This window comes from Aphis gossypii, chromosome X, assembly GCF_020184175.1.
Source record: "Aphis gossypii isolate Hap1 chromosome X, ASM2018417v2, whole genome shotgun sequence".
Classification (NCBI taxonomy): Eukaryota; Metazoa; Arthropoda; class Insecta; order Hemiptera; family Aphididae; genus Aphis; species Aphis gossypii.
In genome coordinates this window covers 37,169,449-37,193,083 of record NC_065533.1, presented here as the reverse complement: position 1 = coordinate 37,193,083, position 23,635 = coordinate 37,169,449, and the positions used below count along the sequence as shown (strand labels likewise).

The 23,635-nt window shown below is 26.6% G+C and overlaps 1 protein-coding gene across 1 annotated transcript; it reads left to right on the top strand.

Annotated features, from left to right (window-relative positions):
- LOC114121434 (maestro heat-like repeat-containing protein family member 1) lies at positions 1–16,695 on the top strand. The gene is made up of 29 exons (XM_027983772.2): positions 1–772; positions 1,265–1,410; positions 1,895–2,086; positions 3,222–3,411; positions 3,714–3,850; positions 4,248–4,484; positions 4,550–4,628; positions 5,199–5,389; positions 5,455–5,574; positions 7,148–7,349; positions 8,025–8,216; positions 8,299–8,594; positions 8,843–9,115; positions 9,181–9,374; positions 9,487–9,632; positions 9,724–9,905; positions 9,976–10,203; positions 10,257–10,428; positions 10,671–10,806; positions 11,360–11,513; positions 12,315–12,502; positions 12,582–12,719; positions 13,301–13,415; positions 13,500–13,643; positions 13,773–13,961; positions 14,038–14,193; positions 15,172–15,306; positions 15,402–15,504; positions 15,585–16,695. The coding sequence occupies exons 1-29, from the start codon at positions 712–714 to the stop codon at positions 15,716–15,718; spliced, it is 4,830 nt and encodes a 1,609-aa protein (XP_027839573.2). The 5' UTR covers positions 1–711; the 3' UTR covers positions 15,719–16,695.
- The last annotated feature ends 6,940 nt before the right edge of the window (positions 16,696–23,635 follow it).

The window sequence follows — 23,635 nt, the reverse complement described above, 5'->3', positions numbered from 1 at the left end:
GTAACGACGACACGACCGGACCGCAGTTGGAGGCCGGTTATCACGGCGACGACGGTTCGCGCGACAAGTGGCCGACCGTGCGCGTCCTTATCACAGTCTAGAAAAAAACGAAAAAAAAAAAAAAAATCGCGAGATAGTGGCGTGAAAATATAATAGTATGAGATACGCGTATTATCATCGATTTCGTCTCGTCGTCGTTGGCGTGCTGTGCGATCCGTTGCGTTAAAAAAAAAAAAAAAACCCGAACGTTCGCGGTTCGGCACGCGCAATAGTCAATAAGTCTCCAGACGAGAGCTTAACCCATTTGCCCCGTTTGTGTTTTACCCCGCGACGGTGGTCGTCCGGGAGATAGCCGAGAATTAATATCCGTAGGCGTGCGCCGCCGTAGTCGTTTCGGGGGTGGAAAAAGCTTAGAGAGAAATCGTACGCGCGGGCCCGGCTGCGTCGGTGTCGTCGGACGACCGGGCACAGCGCGCGCGCGCTTAACGATTTATGTCTGCCGCCGCCGGCGGCCGTCGTCGTCCGATACGTCTGCCGTCTGCGCTGCGTAGGTACGCGGCACTCGCACTCGGGCTCGGCGGCAGTTAGGTAGTTAGTGTGAGCGGCGGTCTTAGCCCGCACATTTGCCGTCCCTCAGTGGAAGGCGGACCGGGTTGTCTCTTTCCGTTTTTCGTCGCTTTTCCCGTTTCGTCTGTGACACATTCGCTGGCCATGGACGAACCAGCTCAGACCACCGACGTCCAAAACGTCGACCAAAACCTCAGCATGCAGAGTGAGTGTAATCCTCCGTCAAAACAGTATGAGCCTAGCGATCTCGTCGTATACGTTTATTTTTCCTAAACCATCCCCCGCCCGTAAACTTTAGTAGGCATCCCTAGTCAGATTGGATTATAGTTGTGTCGGATTTTGAAACGCCGACGATGTCAGAGATTCTTAAACTTTTTAGTTGTTGTTTTTAGAGCTTACGCGACGGTTTTATCCAAAGGTTTTTTTCCAATCTTATTCAATTTTTCGTGTACCCACTACCCACCCAGAATGTTTTTACTTTCCTGTAGAGTCAAAGAAACAGGTAGTTGTAAAATCTCTTTTCACTTGGCATATATGATCGCTAGGTATTGTAATGGCTTAAGATATTATTGCAATATTCTAAAGACATTGATATTTTTTCATTGTTTTCTTAGAAAAAATATTTATTGATACCTATTTTATTTGTTATAATATTTTCATAATTGATTATAATTTGTATAATTTGTATTCATATTAGGTACTATTGACCGTTTACTTCATATGATAACAGAAGAAAGAGATGAAATGGTATTGAATTCAGTTGTTGCGTCTCTTCAAACCTTATCAAAATCTCACTCCACACAAATTGTTCAAAATATGATACATTATAAACTTCAAAATTCGGTAATTATAATAATTGCTTAAATATATGGTTGTCAAATTAATTTAATTTTATACTGTATCAAATGTCCATGTTAAGTCATAAAACAGTATTGTAAAAAGACAAAAAATTTATTGATATAGGTACTGTTCAATTTATAATATCTTAGTATTTTTTATAATTTAAAAATTGCGAGAATATGAATGTATTATTTAACACGTTGACTGCATATGTTTGCAGTTTTCATCTAGTGCATTATGTCACTTTTCTAAAAATAACATAATAAATTGCTCCTATATAGTCATGCCGTTCAAACAGCGTATAAATTCTTATTTTAAAATAATAATAAAGTAAAATTCAGCAACATGTAGGGAATTTTAAACCATTTACTTTAATTATATATTGGACACCAAATGCTATCAAACATGTTACTGAATGATCCCCATGACACCAATTAGTGTCAGTATGCAGTCAATGTGTTAAACTTGTTGTTGGTATTATTTTCAGTTAAGTGTTGTTGAATCTAAAAGCCTACTATCTGCTATGAAACAACTTTGTGAAAACCACTATGATGATTTTGATGTGGAGCTTACAAATAATTTGGTTCAATTTGCCACTAATGAAATGTTTAAATCCTCAGACTCTCAATTTCCAGCATCAGATATGTTAATCATCTTGGGCCGAGGAAGATCCGATCAGGTAAAATGTGTGGGTAAAATATGATTGTATGTGATGCATATTAGAGATACTTTTTTTTATAATATGATTAATGATTAGATATGTTAAATTTATTTTATTTTTGAGTAGTGTTGCCTAATTATTATACAATATTTACTTCTATAAACAACTTAAAAATAAATAAATCTTTAAAGCAACAAACTGTTTAGAAAGTTGCATAAAATAAAATTACACTATAATCAATTTTACAGTACTCACACACCAATACAAGTAGTAGTATAGCCAAATCTTGATAACTTAAATTACAAGGGAAATAAAAATAAATTTGACTTTATGTTTTCAAGTTATATACCTTAAATACAACTTATGAGTACTTCAATAGACAAGAAACAATGAAAAAAATGTGTTCAATTTCAAATCATATCCATATAATATAACTATCCAATTTATAATATAATCAAACTTAATTAAATTATATATCAAATATAATATTCATAAAAATATTTTGATGTATTTATCTTTATTTTTAAGAGTAATATATATTCTAAGGAAAATATTAAATTTTTATCACAATTCTAATCATGTTCTATTTTTTTATTATTACATTGTGTTTTTTAATTATTATTTTACAGATGTGTAACTATAATACTATGAGTTTGATTTTTTAATGAAGTACAATTTAATTCATTTTTACCCGTAAAACATTAATAGATATATAAATTTGACAATAATCTTAATTTTTGATTGTATAATTTTAAATTTTACAATGTTGATGCTTATTTAATTCTAAATTGTGTTGTATTGAACGATACATTTGTTGTATATTATTAAATGTAATTGTGTTTTTAAAAAAGTAAAACATACGTGATCAGGTTCTATTCATAGAGTATAGTATGGTCCTACAAAGCTAAAAATGTATATTCTATTGTTATTACTAGATATATTGTGTCATACTCTATCTACAATGAATATGTAATCATTTTATATACTTTAAAGTTTAAATAGTTTTCTTCTATTGTATTATTGTTATCACGTATAAATATATTAATTTGATAATTCTAAATATAAACTAGGTAATTAGTAGAACCATCACATATTACATTTTTACTGTAGAAAAAGTATAATTGACTAATAATATCGATTTTTTTGTTTATAGATTATACAAAACCTTATGTCTCATTTAAAAGAAGGCATTCCTCCACATCCTTCTATCATATATTCTTTGGGACATCTTGCTTCAAATCACCCTCTTAAATTTATTAACTTCGTTGATCCATTCTTATCAGCTATTTGCTCGATTTTGCTTCTGACTAAGTCAGATGCTTTGCGTAAAATTTATGCTACAGGTTTGTAATATTTAGATTTTTAATTAAGTTTTATATATTGTGTATAGTACTATATTATTAAATGTTAGCAAAGTGTATAATTTAATATATTTAAGGGTTGATAGGAAGTTGCTATTATGACCAATGTAATAAAGTGGTCATTTTGAACTTATTAAATTATTTGTATGTATATATTATAAATATATTTTGATAATTCTTAAAAATTATCACAATATAAAATTGAATATGAATATCATAAATTGTTTAATTTAATCTAACACAAATTTTAAAACTTAAATCTTAACCATAATATTGTTTTTTAGCGATTGGTCAGGTTTGTGCATCTGTTATTGAATGTGAACCATCAGATATAAATGCAATTAAACAAAATTTGTCACCTAAGCTAGAAGAAATCTACAAAATTATTAATGATGTCTGGTTAATTTCCAAAGATATAAAGGTCAATATTAAACTTTTTTTCTTGCTTTATGTTATAAATATATTTTGTAGATTATACATACCTATAAGTTGTGCTTAATGTTATAGAAATATATATTTTAATCTTCAGATCATATTTAAAGTCTAATATATAGATAATTCAACATTATTTATCAGTATGAATTAAGTACAGACATTAATATAAATCATATTCAATTATTGTGCATTGCTTATAATTGAGTTTTAAACTATGATTTTATATGATTAATGATAGGTAATATACTTAATAGTTCCCTCAATACTCTTTTGTTTTTATGTAATTTTTTTTTCTGTATAATTTGTTGAATAAAAAAGTTCAATTTTCTATATTTTTTAAACGTTTGATCCATAAAAAATGTATTTTTATATTTATTTTACAGCTGATTGAAAATATCCTTGAAGCATTAAGTTCAATTGTTATGCTAATGAGTACAGAAACATTAAACAGAGATTGTATAGTAATTTTGACAAATATACTGAGTTTGTATAAAAAATGTCTATCTATCGGTATGTCTCGATATTGGGTTTCACAGTACTTAGCAAGTTTTTTATCTGTGGTATCAGAAATCATGCTAGAACCAGTAATAGATAATCTTTTTTCAATATTACATGAAATGGTAAATATAGCTATTCTTAAACTACACTTAATTAATCTTAACTAAAACATCATTCTATTTTTCAGGTTATTGTAATGCCAGATTATGATTTTCCAATGTCCATTAAAAATCATTCCGAAGTTCTAAGATGTTACACTTATTTAGGTATTATTTTATTTTGTTGATTATATTAGTGAACAATTATAATTTATACCTTATTATATTAACAATATGTATAAATTTGTAGTTAAACATGTAATCAATAATATTTTCATGTTTTAATACTATATCCTGATGATAATTGATAATTATTCTATTTTATATTAAAATAATGATATTTATTATACACATCAATAATACAGTTCTGATAATAACTAATAAGTATAAGAACTTCTTATAATGTTAATATAAAAGAATATAAATTAATCAAAATATGCTTTTATTCTATAAATATTATAAAACTTAGTGCTAAATTCTTTTTTTTTTTTTTAATTTAAAATACCGTGTTATTAAATAATAATGAAAAAAAATAAACTTAACATATTTTTTTGTTTTACATTCTTACAGAACAATAAATTTTACTGTTAAATAATAGATACTATTATTTAAATAAAAATAATTATTACATTAAACCAAATACTTTTGTCAAGTACAGTTGTTTATGTAAAAAATAAAACTAACACTTTAAATAATAATCTAATTTATAAATTGGTTTAATATATATTTAAAATTTAGGTAAACATTTTGGTGACAAAATATGTGAATTGATATTACGAGATCTTAGATCTAATTCAGAGCAAGGAAGAATGGGTGCTTTATTGATTGCATCACATTTATTGAATGCCTCCAATCAGAGTATAAAGGTAAAATCATCAGAAATTATTCCAATTTTGTATGATCTGCTGAAAAACAATAGTTCATTTCAGGTATTTATTAAAATCACGTAATTATTAAAATTAATTTAATTTAAAAATAAATATTTAATTTTCAGATGAAAAACTTATTAGTAAAAATTTTTATATGCTTTGCATATCAAGGACATTTAACTGAAAAGGATGATTATTTTATTGAGTTTTTGATTAAAAACATTTGTTATTATGGTCCGTCAAATGTAAGTTAATTTATTTATTATAATTATTTTACATTATTATTATTATTATTATTGTCTAGTGTATTTAATTATTATACATTTCATTTATATCTTACTGAGCATTGAATCATGATAAGACATTCTTGCGTGGTAACTAAAATGTATTTTAATTATTCTTCTAGTATAGCAACATCTTTTTATTTAAAAAAGGATAGTATCATCCTTTTTTCCATACTCATAATTAAATAAATTACTAATAATTATTAATTTTATGATTTTCCAATGTGTTATCATAATTTTATTAACTCAGCATAATGTGTAAAGTATTCAGGTGTAAAAATATAACATTTAGTAAATGATTCATTGATGACTCTAGAGTCAACTGGTGAAACTGGTGGGTTATGTGCTTACAATATTTATTTATTTATTTATTTATTTATATAGAAGCAGTGGCGTAACTGAGGGTCCACAGAGGCGCAGGCCCTGCATTGCGGGAAGGCCACAATAATTTGGGGCCTTTGGTTATAGGGTTATATTTGATATAACAATATATGAAGGGCCCATTTTTAAATTTTTGTAGGGATCCCAAATTTGTTTGTTATGCCACTGGTAAGAAGATGTATACTCAGTTTAAATAAAAGACAAAAGTTGCTGGTTTTTTAACAAAAATATGTATTACTTAAAAGAAAATTTAAATAATTTTATCATTACATGATAAAAAAAATATATAAACTGACTGATATTATGTGGCTGACAATCAATTCAATCCTACATGATGACCATGATGTCATTACATACTTATTAATCATTATTATAAAGTAGTATGTTTTAATAATAATACAAGTAACATATTGTGATTAATGTAATGAAGAATGATTTAAATTTAGTGCTATAGAAAATAAAATTAATGATGATTTTTTAAAAAAGAATTGTAAATAAAAGACTTTGAAGATAATTCAGTTTCTCCCATAAAGTTAAGTGTTTTTTACACATCTTGGTGCTATTATTTTTTTGGAGAAACCTAACTCGGATAATATTAAAAAGATCGTGAATGCTATTTCTGGCTTTATTAAAATCTAAAAATATTTGTCATGTGTTCTGCCGATATTGTATCTCTTTCATTTATTTGATCTATAAAGAATAGCTGTTCTATGAATAAGCAGACTTTTCCAAAGCTACATTCAGTGGCGTATTTTTAATAATTTTACACCAAAATAACCAAACTGTCATAGATATTTATATAAACAGTCTATCTACATCGTTAAATAATTAGAAAACCCGTAATAAAATATTTATTTTTTAGTAACTTGTTTTTTGTTCTGGGGGGTTGAACTCCCCCCCCCTGTAAATATGACACTGGCTGCATTGATAGTTATTTAAACAATTCTTTGCATACGAGACAATGCAATTTATTAATACTCAAGAGAAAACTTAGGACGCAAGGTTCAAAAGTATTGTCCATATATTTATTAAACACTAAAGATTTAAATAAATGTAAATTGAAGTATATTGTTTTTAAGAGAATCTAAATTATTAATTTCTATATATTTTATAATTCATTTTTTTAGTCATAAAAAATATTATGTTGTTTTAGAACAAATATTCTACTGATAATGATGGGATCTTAATAAAACAAACTTGTGAGGATGCAATTTATATTCTTTGTACATCTATAGAACCAGTGCAAGTATTATGTTGGAATAAGTTATTAACATTCTTACAAAGTAATGAATATGAAAATGCTGTACCATCAATTACACGATCATTGGCACACATGGCTACTAAATCTCATTTAAGTAAGTAGGCTATTTAGTATAATTATGTAATTTATATTGAACATTTAATAAAATATTTGTGTTTAATGGTTCTGTACCAATATAATTTTATATTATTAACTTTTTCTTTATATTTTTTATTATTCATATAATATTAAAACAATACATAGAATTTGAAAAAACTATATCAGATATTTAGCTGTTATTTTTAACAAAATTACATCTTAGTAAGATGTATATACTGCTGTATTTATATACCTATTTTTGATGTCATTTTTGACAGGATTATTAGCCAAAATTATTTGTGTAGTAGTAAATTGTAATAAAATTGCAAATTTTTCAATGCAATATATTAAACATTAATCTATTATTCCTTAAGTTTTAAATACCTATTATAAAATAGTATCTTGATATATCTAATAATACCTATATACTAGTTATAATAGTTTATAAGATAATACATTTTTAATGATTTTATAGGCTTGTAACATTTCTTAGTTTTAAAAACCTATGTATGTTTCTATAAATTAACTGGCTTTTAAATTTGAATATTTAATTATTATGTAAATTAAATTGTTGAAAAATGAATGTAAAATTATAAAAAAACATGAGTTCTTATTTAAAAACTTTTATTTATTATCTATTATTTAATTTTATTTGAATATATTATTAAATTATTTAAAATTTTAATTCTAGGATCTATAAGATTTGAAAAAGAACACGATTTGATAGTTGTGAGATGTCTTTTCTTGTTATGTCAACCATTTAAAGATAACAGGGGTAGTTATGTAGTAAACTTTCTATTAAATTATGGTTTTCATGACTTATCTGACAATGAAAAAGAATTTTGGACAAAACACGCTGAGATGTTGACAAACTTTCTCGATAGTATGTATAAATATTAAAAGTATTATTTGGTAAATAAATAATAAAATTGTTTTATTAAGTAATGTTTAATTTTATTAAACAGCTGCAACTGAAAAAAATGAAAAAGAATGGGAAGTTGTTTTATTAAGTAGGCTCAGCATTATACTGGATGAATGTACACTTAACCAACATTGGTGCTTAGCATTAGTTGGACAACTATTTGATGAACTAATAAAAACAACTGAAAATACAAAAATGTTCTCTCCTGACATGTTTTTAATGGTCAAAATAATATCATACATTGCTGCTTACTTTGATTCTGATGAATTATTGCTCACAAAAAAACTATTATACTTCATTTTTCAAACTCTATTAAAAATGTCATTTGAGAATAGTCACGTAAGTTTAATTTATCTATATAAGTGATTATTTGCCAACAATTATTATATAGTTGTACGTCTTTCTTTTATTAACTTATTTTCTAAAAAAAAAAAAATTAACTATTAATCTAAATATTTCAATAATATATATATATATATTATAAATTATGTACAGTTTTAAAATTATTGTTTGTATATTACTTATAATCATTTTTACATTTTACTATTGCCAAGTCTTAAAACTGTAGTTTAATATTTATTTAACAGGAATTTTCTAGAGCTATTGGTGTTCTAAGCCAAGCTCATACTGGAATAGTGCTAAACAAATTATTGGAATTTACCAAATCTGAATTAACCAAACAACCAAATAAATTTTTAGTCCTTATTAGGGACAAAGGTAATGAAGTGAATAGAGATAAGATTCGATCTGCAATTTCTATTATTATACCTGATGTAGTGAAGAATGGAAAGCTTCAAAGTGTTATTTATGGCATGTATGATATTGTAATATTGATTACTCATCAAATTACTTTAACAAAGGTATATATTTATTTTAACTAAATTTCTTTAAAAATATTATATAGCAATTCAATTTTTTTTTTCAGAATATGGAAACTAAAATTTCATTAGTCCAATGCCTCCAAGTTTTAGCAGATGTTATGAGTAATGTTGAGATCGGTGACACTATTCCAAATTTAGCTATTATTCGTGATACAGTCATTAAAAACTTAGTACATCAAATTGTAAACTCAAATTTACTTTCGGATTATATATATTATCAAGTTTTGGCATCTTATATGTAAGATTTTTTTATATTTATTTAATATTATTGATATACCTAATTTGTAATATTGATTTAAAGGTGAAATCAATCTATATTATGTTTTATTTTTCATGAAATTCATTAACAGTAAACCAGTCCCACACATCGAACCTATAGATTTAAGCACAAGATCCTACATTATAACAAAATGTGTTGAAAAGATATTTCTACTTTCATCATCGGAGATTGTAGACACTGATGGGTCACAGACAATATTAACATTAGGACATCTATGTAAGGATTAATTATAAACTAAATTCATCTATTTTGGTGTATTGTTTTAGATGCAGTTTTAAACAAATTGTTATTATAATTTGGTTTTTAGGTAAAATTCTTGATCAATTGCTTATTATTAGAAGTGGATCCTTTGAAGTAGTTGATGAAATTGTTTTAATACTAGACCCATACATAGTATCACAAAAGAAACATCAAAGATTTATTGCTGTTTATTTACTACAAAGTGTTTTGAATTGCTATTATAGTCATAGTAATTCTCAATTAACAAAAGTATTTATAAATTAATAATTATATGATTGCAATTAATTGAGTTAATATATTTTATGTATATTTGTTTTAGTTGCCAATGTGTTTGAATTCTTCTGCGCCTTTATTTGCAAAGATGTGTGTGCGTATTGCTGAGCCTGATCTAAAAATAAGACTTAATGTTTTTAAATGTTTGGATGTTTTACTTAAAATAACTGCTGTATACAAAGGGACTTTTACTGAAAGTTATATAAATGAATCTGAATTCATGGATAAAATATTATACAGCAATAAACCCGAATCATGTAGTAAACTTTTGGAGGTATTATAAAAATAATGCGTTATAAATATATTTTTTAATTGAGAATTTTCTAGGCTATACAAAAAATATTAAAACCATCAGATTTACCTGTGTTTTGTAAATTATTAATTGATGGTTTGAACGACCACGAAGAAAAATGCCAATTCAAAACTAGTGAAATATTAAATGTATTATTCCCCATTGTTGCTCAACAACTTAATCAAAAGTCCTGCAATGAAATTTTAAGTACGATATTATATTACATGTTATGTATTTGCTTAGCTTTTTTTATTGAACATGCAAATTTTTTATTTTTCTTATCACTAGAAGAATATTTAAAAATTTTTAAAACCATATGTACTATTAAAAATGTTTATTATATTAGGTAGAAATATAAATCATTTTATATCAGTTATGATAAATCTTGTTTGTTAAAATAACATAAATAAGTGTAATTATTTATTTATTTGTTTATTTTTTTTTTACAGTTTACTTAGTTAAAGAGCTTGAAAACTCAAATGATATCATTAAAGCAAATAACATAAAAGCATTGATTACTTTTGGAAAGTTTATTCAACCTGATTTTATTGAATTGCTTATTAACCAAAGCCTGCCATTCAATTCGTAAGTTTTCTACTTTAGTGTTATTAAATTTTAAGTGTATTTATTAATCAGTGTTAATTATAATTAATTTAAATACTATTTCATAATTTTAAAATTAATATTACTTTATTTCTATATAATTTAACGATTGATAGGTCTTTGTTTTGCCTATCCTATCATATCCATAAACTAAAAAACGCAATATACTGATCATTAATAATACTTAGTTGCAAAAAAATTTTTTTTTTGTTAAATTTAATCAGTTATATTTATTTCTATTGGTCGGATAATTTAGATTTGTTTTTTTTTTTTTTTTAATAAGTAGAACTACTTATTTATTAGTATTTAAATATTAATAAGATTTATTATTCTAATATACCTACTTCAGTTTTATTTTATAACTGTATTATAGTTATTTATTAATTATTATAAAGTATACTTTATAATAAAAAATATTTGGGTAAAAATTCAAATTATATGTGTGGTATTAACATTGTTTAATATTAATGAATTAATTTGAAAGTTATCTTTTATTTCACTCATATATATTTATTTAAATACTTATTTATTTCAGGACTGTATGTGCTATTTGGCAATCTTTGGGCAAAGATCAAATGTGTTCTCAGATTATAGATACACTTATAGAATTTATTACATTAACACCATTGTATGATACAAGTACCAAACAGTTCCTAAACAAACCAGTCGCTTCACTAATTCCTATTTCAGTGAGTATTTTATAATTATTTCATTTAATAATTTTATAAATTAAAGTTTAAATATTTTAATATTATATCTCCTTATGTTACATATTACATGTATGACTTAATTGCTACTGTATTAATATTGTTCAAAACAATTTGATAAAAAAATATTTATATAAATAATATATATTTTATGACTTTAAATTATGTAATCATGTCTATAAAAATATTTTTATTTAGATCATATTTAAGATTCATTATATGATTAATGATTTTAATTAAATTAAATATTATAAATTGGGCTCAGTTTTAGTTTTTTATAAAATCAAAATATTTAAATCAATATGTGCTCAAAAATTTAAAATGTTCATTTTAAATAATGTTTATACTATAAACATGTTAAGTAAGTATTCTACTTTTTTTATTACTATATACTGATCTATATACTTAAAAATGAATAACCTTGAATATAGTGGATAAATGTAAATTTTAAAATTTTGAATTAGAAATTACAGCTAATTTAACCAAAATTCTAAATTATATTGGTTTAACAATTTTTCATACTATATCTATGGACTATGACTGTTACAAAATTATCTTGCAATTTAAATTTAATTTTTTTTTTATTTGTTTCTGTATAAAATATTTGAGTACAATAAATACAAAACATTTCTAACAAAATGTATACAATAATATACAAAATAATCTAAGAGGCTTTCTTTATGCCTATACGAATCTAAAATTACTTATATATAAAAAATGTTAATCAATATTAATTTATTGTTATAATTAGGTATTATATATTATATACATTTTTTTTTTCAGGCACTTAGTGGTTTGAATGAAATTTTAAAACAAATTTCTTACGATTCAGCCATAAACTCATTTCCAAAACTTTTCAATGTTATATTTTTGACTTTTGCTGCATTGATTGATGTTGGCTCGCCCGTAAGAGGAACTAATAAAAATTTATTCGTGTCTTTTAAAGAATCATATGATATTAATCCTGCCAAGTAATACATATTTATTTTTACAATTTTCAAGTGTTAACTGTTTTTGTTTTTGTTAATCTTAAACTTTAATTTATTTTAGAATTGCTCATAAGACATTGTATCATTTATTTAAATCTATTAAATTAGAAGAATGTTCTAATCATATAATGGAATCAGGAAATTGCTTGGATTCAACAGTTGATATTATAATGCATAAATTAGGACCATGCATAATTAAGTAATTTTTTAATTTAATAAATTAATATTTAAAAATTAAATTTATGTTTAAAAAGATTATTGATAAATAGATATTGATATAAAATTATTGTAATATTAATCACTTTATTTATAACTAATTACTATAACGACTTAACTTTCTATAACTGACTGTTATTGTAAATAATTAAATATCTTCTTTTTAGAACATCAAAAATTAACACATGCAATGTTTATTATTATTCATATTTATTTATCTATAAATTGTCAGCTATTAAATTCCTAATCATCATATAAAAATACTCTCTATTGTTATATTTTTTTATTCCTGTTTATTTTAATACATATTACTGAAAACATTATAATCTGTTTTTACCCTTTAACAACTAATAATAATTAAGTCGTATTATTTCTTTTTTCTATTTAATATTTTACCAATATAGTAACTTAAATGTTAGTTTTTTCATACTATTTTCAAAACATATAAAATAATTGTAATTATTAACTAAAAATTTTTTTAAATGTTTCATCAGCTATAAAAATAACAAAATAAAGTAAAACATTTTACTAATTTAACTATTGATTTATTTTGTTTAATTGTAGAGGTTTAGTTGAAACTCATTCAGAATTGATCTCAAAAATAATAAATAATTTTGACCAAAATTTAAGCAACACACTAGAATGTCAACGAATTGCAATTGTAGTATTATGTTTATGTGTATGTATATTTTTAGAAATAACAAATTATAATTGTTTTATATTCTTTAAAAATAAAGTTTCTTGATAAAATATTTATTTTTAGTGTACAGAAACCGTAACAGCTGATGCTAAATATACAACAAATTTGATAAACATCTTCTTAAAGTGTTTGAACGATACTTCATATGATATAAAAAAGTACTGTTTAAAAGGTCTTACAGTAATTTGTCAACATCAACAAATTTTGGTAAAATTAAAGAACAAAATACTTATTTCAATTTTATTTTATTATTAATATATTTTTATGATTATTTTAACCTTATGATAGTTATCTATTTAATAATCATTCAGTTTTATTTTAAAAATTTTTCTTTAGTCTGAAAATCAGTCTCAATATATACTTGATGCATTAATGGAAGGTCTTGAAGAATATCAAACATTACAAAGTGATGTTACATTAGAAGCATTGCGTGGTCTTATATCATTAGTTCCTCATTTATCATTAGAAAAATTTGAAAAGCATTATACGACATTAACATTTCGTATAAAACAATTTTTTGAAAATGTAAGTAGTTTGATTATTATTTATATATAGTATGTGTTATTTATTTATCATTTCATAAAATATTTGAATTTTACAGGAAAATAATGAGATGCGTTACACGTCCATAAGGCTTTATGGTGAGTTGTGTTCGAAAACTAAAGAATTTAACATTCATGTGGATATGTCGTTACATCATACCAATATGGTTACTTTTCTATTGCACTTGTGTGAGAATGATACAAATATTGTCAAGGTTAGTACCTCCTAAAAAAATATATTTTATATTTTAAATGTTAAATATTAAAACCTAAAGGTTATGTTAAATTTCTGTTGATAAGATATCAATTGCAATTAAATATTATTTTATCTTTTTCTGGTCTGCTTGTCCAAAGGACTTCTTTACTAATTGATATGCTTCTTTTTACACCTCCTGCAAAAGATTTTATATTTCCTGATATTTCTATTCAAAATATTTTTCCTTAGTTTCTTTTGGTCACTTATTTTATAGATTTAATCCCTGTGTTTTTGCTGTTCTATCATGGTATATTAATTTAAATATAATATTTTTCTATTATACACAACAATATCTACTGTAATCCACTCTTTTGAAAACGTGTTTTTGTTATTTCTAGGGTTTCTATTAACTCAATTACAACTTAATATTTTTAAATTATTCTTTTTTACATTAATGATATTGGTCTATATTTATATTTTATATTGTTGATGTATTCTGTTTTATTTTTAAAATTTTAATTTTTAAACTAATGTTACATTTCATTATTATCATATTATACTCACTATCAAGTATTAATATCTGATTGAGGGTAGGTTTTGCTATTTACCCTTTTGTCTCCTGGCATTTTGCATGTGTATTTATTTTATTCTTGCAAGTTAATGAAAACAATTATTTGTTATAGCTAAATCAAATTTTAAATACAATTTAAGTAATTATGCACCTAATTCATTTAATTTGCCAATTTGTATGCTATGATTACTTTCTTTATTTTTGTTTTGCCTACTCCATTCCAATGCATGTATAAGACGTATACTATTATAAAATGAAGTGACTAATACTGTGATAAATTATACATAATTTTCATTATTTACTTTTTCATTCGATAAAAATAATATACGTACAAAACTAAAATTTAAATTTCCTGATGTATTTTGTGAATCATAATAATATGATAATACTATTTTTATTAAAGGCTTTTATACATTTTGTTCATAGGCCTGTAAATTTTCATTGAAAAAAATAAGCATCTTATTACATTCTGAAAAAATGATAACCATGACCCACAATCATTTGATTGAAGAAGGACGATTGAAGTATACGGAATTTATCACTCAAATGTGTAAAATTATGGTTTGTATTATTTAATGTGTACAATAATCTTGAAATTATATTTTATATCTAACAAATTATTTAAAAATTATTAAACTTAAAACTTATGTTTACAGACTGATGAGTTTTTATCTTATGTTACCATTTATACTATGGTTGGAATATCTTATTCAAAAAGTATTTTTCCCGACGTAAGGGCTAATGCAGCATTATTTGTTGGTAAGAATAACTATAATATCAAACTTTTATTTGCTTTATTACTTGAATAATTTTATATGTTAATATTTTTTCATTTTCAGGTTCGTTGTATAAAGCAAATCCGAATAAATCTTCTTTTGAATTGATATCAAGTAAAATGTTAAGTCTTACAGTTGATCCAAATCCTAAAGTCCGTACTAGTGCTGTTGCTTGCCTCGGAAAACTTTACGAGTAAATAATTTTAGAATAGTAAATGTCAATGTTTATCTTGATTTTCTATTATTATTTAAATTAAATTAACTCTTTTGAATAATTATAATAGTTTCAATCATAGTCATTAGTCAATTTTAAATTGTAGTCAAAGTAGTAAGATATATTTACAATTTAAATGTATTAAAGTTTTTTTAAAAGCTATTATTGTTTTAAAATATTTTATGTGTTAATGGTTGTGTGATTTTTTTAAATGTTTATCCTATAAAATTTATAGACATAAGCATCCATTACTGATTATGGAGTTAATCATTATTATGAAGCTGAATAATAATTTTTTGCTGTGACTATTGTGATTAAAAATTAAAATAAGTGTATGAAGTACCAACAACATAATACATGGTGATTCTTTTATCTCAAATAATATAATATTAAGGAAAATGTCCCTACATTTTACATTTTTAAACATTTTATCACATTCAATACATTTCTATACTTTCTATAATAATAATAATTGTGTTAACAATTTCATCTTAATTTTAAATAATTATACTTAATATTATACAAGTATGAATAAAATACTCAAAACTTTTCTTTTTTAATTTAAAACAATAATACAATTTTATTATTATTGTTATTGATTTAGTTTTATTTTCTTAAAATACATATTTTATGATTGTTATTGTTTATTACAAAAAAAAAAAAAAAGTACAAATCGCTTTATAAAAATCACTATGTATTATGTATAACAAAACTATTCCATTATTATAAAATAATGTTTTGCAAATTATATAATACTTGTTTGAAATGCATGTATGTTGTTTTGTTTAATGTTTTATTCTTACCTACCTCAAAAATTATACATTTTGTGTTCCCATATTCTGTGAAAATAATATTATATATGTATTGTTCACCTAAAGTATAATTCTTACACTAAAAACTACCCACGTGTGTTTATATTTATGTATTAATAAAATTAAAAATAAAGTTTGCACAAAAAAATGTACTTTTGATTTATTAAAAAAAAAAAAAAAAACATTAAAATTAAAAGGATTTTAATATTCCTATGCTAAACATTTGCCAAAACAGTGTTATTGTAAATATACTATTCACTTCTCTGCTATATATAATACTGAGAAGGTATGTAAATAGTGTTTGTCATCTGATGCAATTTACATGATTAACTGATTGGTATTTAATATTTATAAATAAATATGTAAACAATTATTTATTAGAGATTAAATATGTTCAGATAAAAAAAATAGTCCAATCACATAAATTATAAAGCAAGAAATTTAAGGTTCAAAATGTTTAGGTTATTTCTAGTGAATTTGCTAGTGGTATTTGTATTGAGAAACATTTGTAAATCAGGCACTGTTCTAGGACTACATTTTCATATGGGCAACAGTAGATTTACAATTATGTTTTAAGGTTTTAACTGAAAATAATATATTCCTTATTTCTTACCCCTAATCAAATTTTTTTTTTAACAAAAAGTTTATACTTATAGCTTTCACAAATATCTTATATTTTATCAATAAGTACAATGTACATTATAGTATTTAATTTAAATTGTTTAAAATCTTTATAATAATAATTATAATAGGTAGATAATAATGTACTGATTAAGATTTTGGTGTGTCTAATTCAATTATTTTAGATTCTGAACGAAGTGATGAATGTATTGATTTTACAATGATGTGTGTTTTTTTTTTGTGTCTGTGTACAGCATAACTAGTCGAAATAATGCTCCAATTTCAAACAATGGGGGTGGTTTCCGATGTAAAAGTGAATATCCTTGGTGCATTATAGAGGTTAAAAGTTAACATTTTCCAACAGTTTTCAAAAAAATCGAGAAAAACAAAAAAAAAATGACGGAAAAACGGCAATTTTTACGCAAAAATAGTTTTCGACTAAATCGATTTTTTTTTATGGTTGTAATTCAAAAACTAATCACTGAAAATACTTGAAATTTTCACCAAATGTTAATGTCAGTGGTATCCGTATATAGTTAAATTTTCAAAAAATTTTGACTTTTTATGAGTTATTTATAGACCACTGAAATTTTCGATTTTTTTGAGAAATTTTTTTTAAAGTGTCGATAAAAAATTTTTGGATGACCAAAAAGTTTTGAAAATTTAATACAAGGTTCCTTATGAGTTGTTTTTAATGTAGCTAAAAAAAATTAAAAATCGTTAGTCACAATTTTTTTTTATAAGCGTTTTTAGTTCAAATTTTTACGAAATCTGTCGAAAACGCGAAAAATTGCAAGTAATTTTGAAGTTGAAAAATCATAAAATTTTTTTCTTTTATAACTAAGTTTTGAAAATTTGGTACAAGGTTCTCCATACATTTTTCTTCAAATATCTGTAAAAAAAACTCTACCGGATTCAGACAAAAAATTTTTATGAGTGTTTGAAATTTAAATTTTTACAAAAACCGCGTTAAATAACAGTTTAGCCTCAAACGATTTTGATATTTGTTATTATTCAAAAAGTATAAGTCGTAGATACTTGAAAATTTTACTAGTTATTAAGATTCGCGTTTTCTTTACGTGATTTAAATTTCAAAATATTTTGACTTTTTTTGAGCTATTTATAGACAACTGAAATTTTTAATTTTTCTGAAAAAATATTTTTGAAGTGTCGATAAAATTTTTTTGGCCCTATCAAAATACTTGAAAATTTAATACAAAGTTCCTCATATGTTATTCTTATAGTGATTAAAAAATTATAAGAATACATAGGCACAATTTTTTTTATTAGCATTTGAAGTTCAAATTTTGACGAAAATTCGTCAAAATTATGAATATTTGCGAAATATTTGAAGTGAAAAATCATAAAATTTTTTGTGTTTATAACTAAGGATTAAAAATACAACACTAAGTTTTCCATAAGTTTGCCTTCAAGTATCTATAGAGAAAACTCGAAGCATCATTATAGGAAAAATTTTAAGTGCGTTTGAATTTTAAATTTTAACGAAATAGCGTAACGATAACGATTTATCCTCAAACGATTTTAAATATTTGTTATTATTCAAAAAGTATAAGTCGTAGATACTTGAAAATTTTACCAGTTATTAAGATTCGCGTTTTCTTTACGTGATTTAATTTTCAAAATATTTTTTAATATAAGCTGGTTTTTTTAAACCACCTTTTTCACCAACCACTAGAAATTATATCCTAGGCTGACAAATCATCTTCGTTCAGAATCGTTTTTCGTATACAATGATAACTATCATTGGATTCAAATTTAACACTCCTATAATATATAATAATGATTCATACGGCACCTAATGTACAGCAGAGCGGTACTCACTTGCCCACTTTTTTTTAGCCTTATGTTTGGAAAATAGAGGTGTAGATAATTGTAAATTATCATTATAATTAGTTAAATGATTAAAAAAATCTTTTTTTTGTATAAAAATTACATTTTTAAATTACGGAACATCAGAAATTTTGGTATGGGCAGCTAACCACCTTGTCCATACGCTAGAACTGTTTTAACTGTTGACTGTTGTACATTATTATTTAGTTTTTTTTTTTAATACTATAGGTAGTGTATGTCAAAAAAAGTTATTCATTGTAGGTAATTATACAAATTTTAATAACTTACACAATGAAATATTTAAAAATATAAAAAATAATATACAGAGTTTAATAGAAAGCCTTGACAAAACAAATGAAAAATTAATGTATGAATGTAAGTTAAATATAAATTATGAAAATTATATGGATAGTAAATAATTTAAGGTTTAACCATACTTGAAAATTCTCAAAAATAATTTTTTTTTTTTTTTTTAATTGTAAAAAAATAAACTACCTGACTTAAAATGTTTTTCTGTACTTGTACACATGTTTATGTAAACATAATTTATAAATTAAAAATTAAAAATATCAGAACAAAAGTTATTTCATTTGTCATAACTTGTCTTTCTGTTACACTGCATATAGAGTACATACCACTTTTTGTTAAATGTTAAAGTAATAAATATGTATCATTTAGAAGAAAAGTCATAATTTTTATTTAATACATTGTTTATTAACAAATGTTAATAAAAATATTTATAAAATATAAATTAGGTACACTTATTCACAATATTGTTGCTTATTTAAACTTTTTAAAATGTATAATAATATATATGATCAGTTTCAACTTTTATTAGTAATATTAATTATTTGTTTAACATGATACTATTTAAGGGATATTACAAACTAAAATGTTTGTTTATTCCACCTCATTTAACTTATTAAAATCATTTAAATAATTACATTATTTTAAGGTCCTTACACATTAGGCGAATAGTTCATGCGCAGACGCGATTTTAAATCGCCACCAACGTTCGCTTAAAAATTAAACAGCTTATATTAAATTAGACCATTCACACTATGTAAAGTGAGCGAATAAAATCCCCTATCGTCCGCGACTGTTAGCGCATGCTTAATTTTAGTCGAATATTCACCCAAAACGGCTAAAATTAAACATGTTGCTTTGAATGGGTATGAGCGAATTTTCGCGCGCGTTTCGCCCGAATAAAACATGGTTCGGAGCGATATTTAACCGCGTAATATTGTATAGTGCGTAAGCTTTGTGTTCTAGCGAATAAAATTCGAGGCGATTTGAAATCGCGTTCGCGCGGTGAACTATTCGCCTAGTGTAATTTTTTCATTATTTCGAATAATATCTTTTATTCTATTTATTTTGAACATAGTATAGTAATTATTATAAATGTCAGTTTGTGTTAGGAATTTGAATTAGATTATACTTTTCAAATAAAATTAAAACACATTACTATCTAATTAAATTTTAAATTGGTACCTATATTAATAAAATTCCTTACAAATGTAGATTGTACAAAATTCCAAGTAATATGTCGTATTTTACTGTATACCTACTAATAAATACCTAATAAGTTGAATACATGTATTTCGCTTTTACGATTCGTGCATTATTTTAGTGTTCTGAAAAAGAAACACATGCATTTAACCCCGCAAAAAGCAAAGCACCAAATAAATAACAATAGACATAATATACGTTAAGTTGTGTACGGACCGTAAGTATCAGTGTACACACTACATACACATATTATAATAATATAATATCAAATAATATGCGTAAGCATATTGCCCGATGGTAAAGCTATGAATGGAAAACATATTATTCTCACAAAAAAAGATAAAAAACACAATATATACGGCATGCGTACAATGTACGTCAATACGTCATAATATTATTGCAACGATATGGTTTACGACATGAAACTCAGTTAATTGTATGTATTGTAATAAATATTGTAATATTTTATTTTGACGGGAATTATGTTTATCAAAAATAATAATAAACCGTTGTACATTTCAGTTCGATACATCCTATATTATAACTTGTAAGTTCATAGAACAAATTTGTTTTTGAATTTTTTTAATTATACAAGACTCTGCTACGGCGAGGGAATCACTCTGACCTGCTACTATATTTGTGTGCAAATCATGTATAGTCGAAATATACACTATTTTTGCTGATACCTGCTATACACCTTTCCGTCGAAGTGATTGAACTGGTGTAAAAACGAAACCGACTTCTGTGAATGAAAAGCCAGTTTCAAAACGCCTATACGTGATTTTCGTTATTTTATTTTGTCAACTGTTGTGGAAATATTATAGGTAGGTATTTAAATATTTTTGTTCAGTCATACCTACTTTAAAATGTAATATAAGCACTCGCATAGTCGCGTATTGCGTATAGATCCGTATTCCGTATATCATACAAGTATGATAACAATTAATGTGTGAATGGTTTTTCATTTAACGATTTTCCTATTCATAATATCATTCTCTAAGTTTTTCGTCCAGTTTTAATATATTTAGTAAAACTTTGCTTCGTGACTCGTGAGTAACATAATAATATATAAAAAAAAAAAACGAACAAAATACCTAGTTGAAAATAGTTTTTTTTTATTTTTATTTAAATTTAATAAAAGTCATATTTTCAATGGTCGAGAACCGTGCGAGATGTGTTCCGAACACCTACCAGTGGTCCGCTGCAGACGCCAGACAGACAGTGCATCGAGACCAGATCACCGGGTTGCTGTACCAGACAAAGGACCCTTGTGTCCGACTTGCACGACTGGGTGAAGAAATTGAAGTGGGACTTGCGGTACGAGGTCCGGGCGCGGCAGGACCGGATGTTGAAAGTGATATATGATGACGACGTGCGCGTGTTCGCCAGGCCGAGAACTCTACAAACTCATTTTTCCGATGTAGCAGTCGATCAACGCCTCTTGCTTGACGGCCTCTTTTCGGACCTCGGTGAGTTCGGTTTGCACTTCGAGCTTTCGCGCCTTGGCTCGACAATCGTTGGCGATTTTCTTGTTGCTGGCCACGACGATGGCCGCCACGACGGCGTCGTACCGTTCGACGAGCCTCACGTTCTCGCAGTCGGCCCGCTCCACCTCGGACCTCAGCCACTGGAGCGCGCACATCATCTTTTTCTGTTGCATCGCGGCGTCGTCGAGGTCGTCGTCGTCCGACGCCGGCGCCGCGTCTTCCGCATCCGGTCCCGCCGCGCCCGCCTTCGCCCGCAGCACCTTGATCACGTGCTCGTCGCCGTGTTTCAGGTACTCGTCGTACTGAAACGTCGGCATCAGCTCGCGCACGTGATCCTGAAGTATCTGCGCGCGGGTGAGCATTCGCTGGGCGTTCGTCCGGTACCGGAGCATCAGGGCTACCTGTTCCTTGGCCAGGGCGTCGCACAGCTTTTCCGTCCGCTCGTCGAACACGGCGCCGGCCGTCCGGCCGAATTTGCCCAGACACTCGGCGGCCGCGGTGCTCATCAGCGCGCCGCGGTCGCACGTCAGCGGGCCCGCGTCCGCCACGAACTTCTCCACCGGCGTCGCGCCGCTGTCGGTCCGACACAGCAGGTCGGCCAACGCTTCGCCGGGCGAGCCTTCGTCCGGAGCGTCGACGCCACCGCAACTGCCGCCGGCCGCGTATCTCTGCTCGCACTCGCGATCTACGGCCGACGGCGGCGGCAGCCAACCGGTCGGGTCCGACAGCAGGTCGGCGGGCGGAGGGCTGGTGAACGGTTCCCGGACGCCGACCCGGCCGTCGTCGCTTTTCAGCGCGTATTCGAGCAACCGCAAGTAGTCCGACTTCCGGTCGTTCGGCTCGCCGGACGTCAATTTCACCACCCAGTCGTGCACGTTGGACAAGTGTCCCGGCTCCTTAATCTGGTACAGCAACCCGGTGATCTGATCGATGCACTGTCTGTCTGCAGCGGACCACTGGTAGGTGTTCATGATATACGATTTCTGTTCGGTAAAATTTTGAATTTAAAAAGGTTTGTTAAAATTTTTAGTGAACGCGTTATTTTTATAACGTGATAATACTATGTAGGTTTGTTTTATGTTATATATATATGTTTTCGCAGTGAAAATAATTTCTATGGCGACGCACAGTGAAAGGTACGCGAGTTCTAGCAGCAAAATGTATAATTATTATAATCATAAAATCAACACAAGTTAATGGATGAAATATAGGTAAACACGTAAGTATAAAATTATTCAAGTACCTACACACTTTAAGCATATTATATTGTACGCGTAGGTATATGTGTGAAGATTAGAATTTTAATTACAGAACAGTACACTTAGTACAGAATAATGTTAAATCAAATTACGTAATAATAATAATATTATTACCTAGCTATTATTATTATTATTTTGTTTAATAAAGTCAAGCTCAAGTAATATAAAAACAATATTACAAAACAATGAATTATACTTAAGGATAATTTTTCATAATAATTACATTACATTTTAAAAAGAGCACTATTTATAGTTTAATGCTGAGTACTGGCTTGGCTCAAAAAAAAAATCATTTTTAGGTATCACTTATTTCATTGACTCGCAAAACACTATAATTTCAGTTGAAATATTAAGTGATTAA

Coding starts and splice junctions, on each gene's coding strand:
- LOC114121434 (XM_027983772.2), top strand. CDS start 712: ATGGACGAACCAGCTCAGACCACCGACGTCCAAAACGTCGACCAAAAC. Junction 4,629..5,198: donor AAGATGTTACACTTATTTAG/GTATTATTTTAT, acceptor TTTAAAATTTAG/GTAAACATTTTGGTGACAAA. Junction 11,514..12,314: donor CTTCACTAATTCCTATTTCA/GTGAGTATTTTA, acceptor TTTTTTTTTCAG/GCACTTAGTGGTTTGAATGA.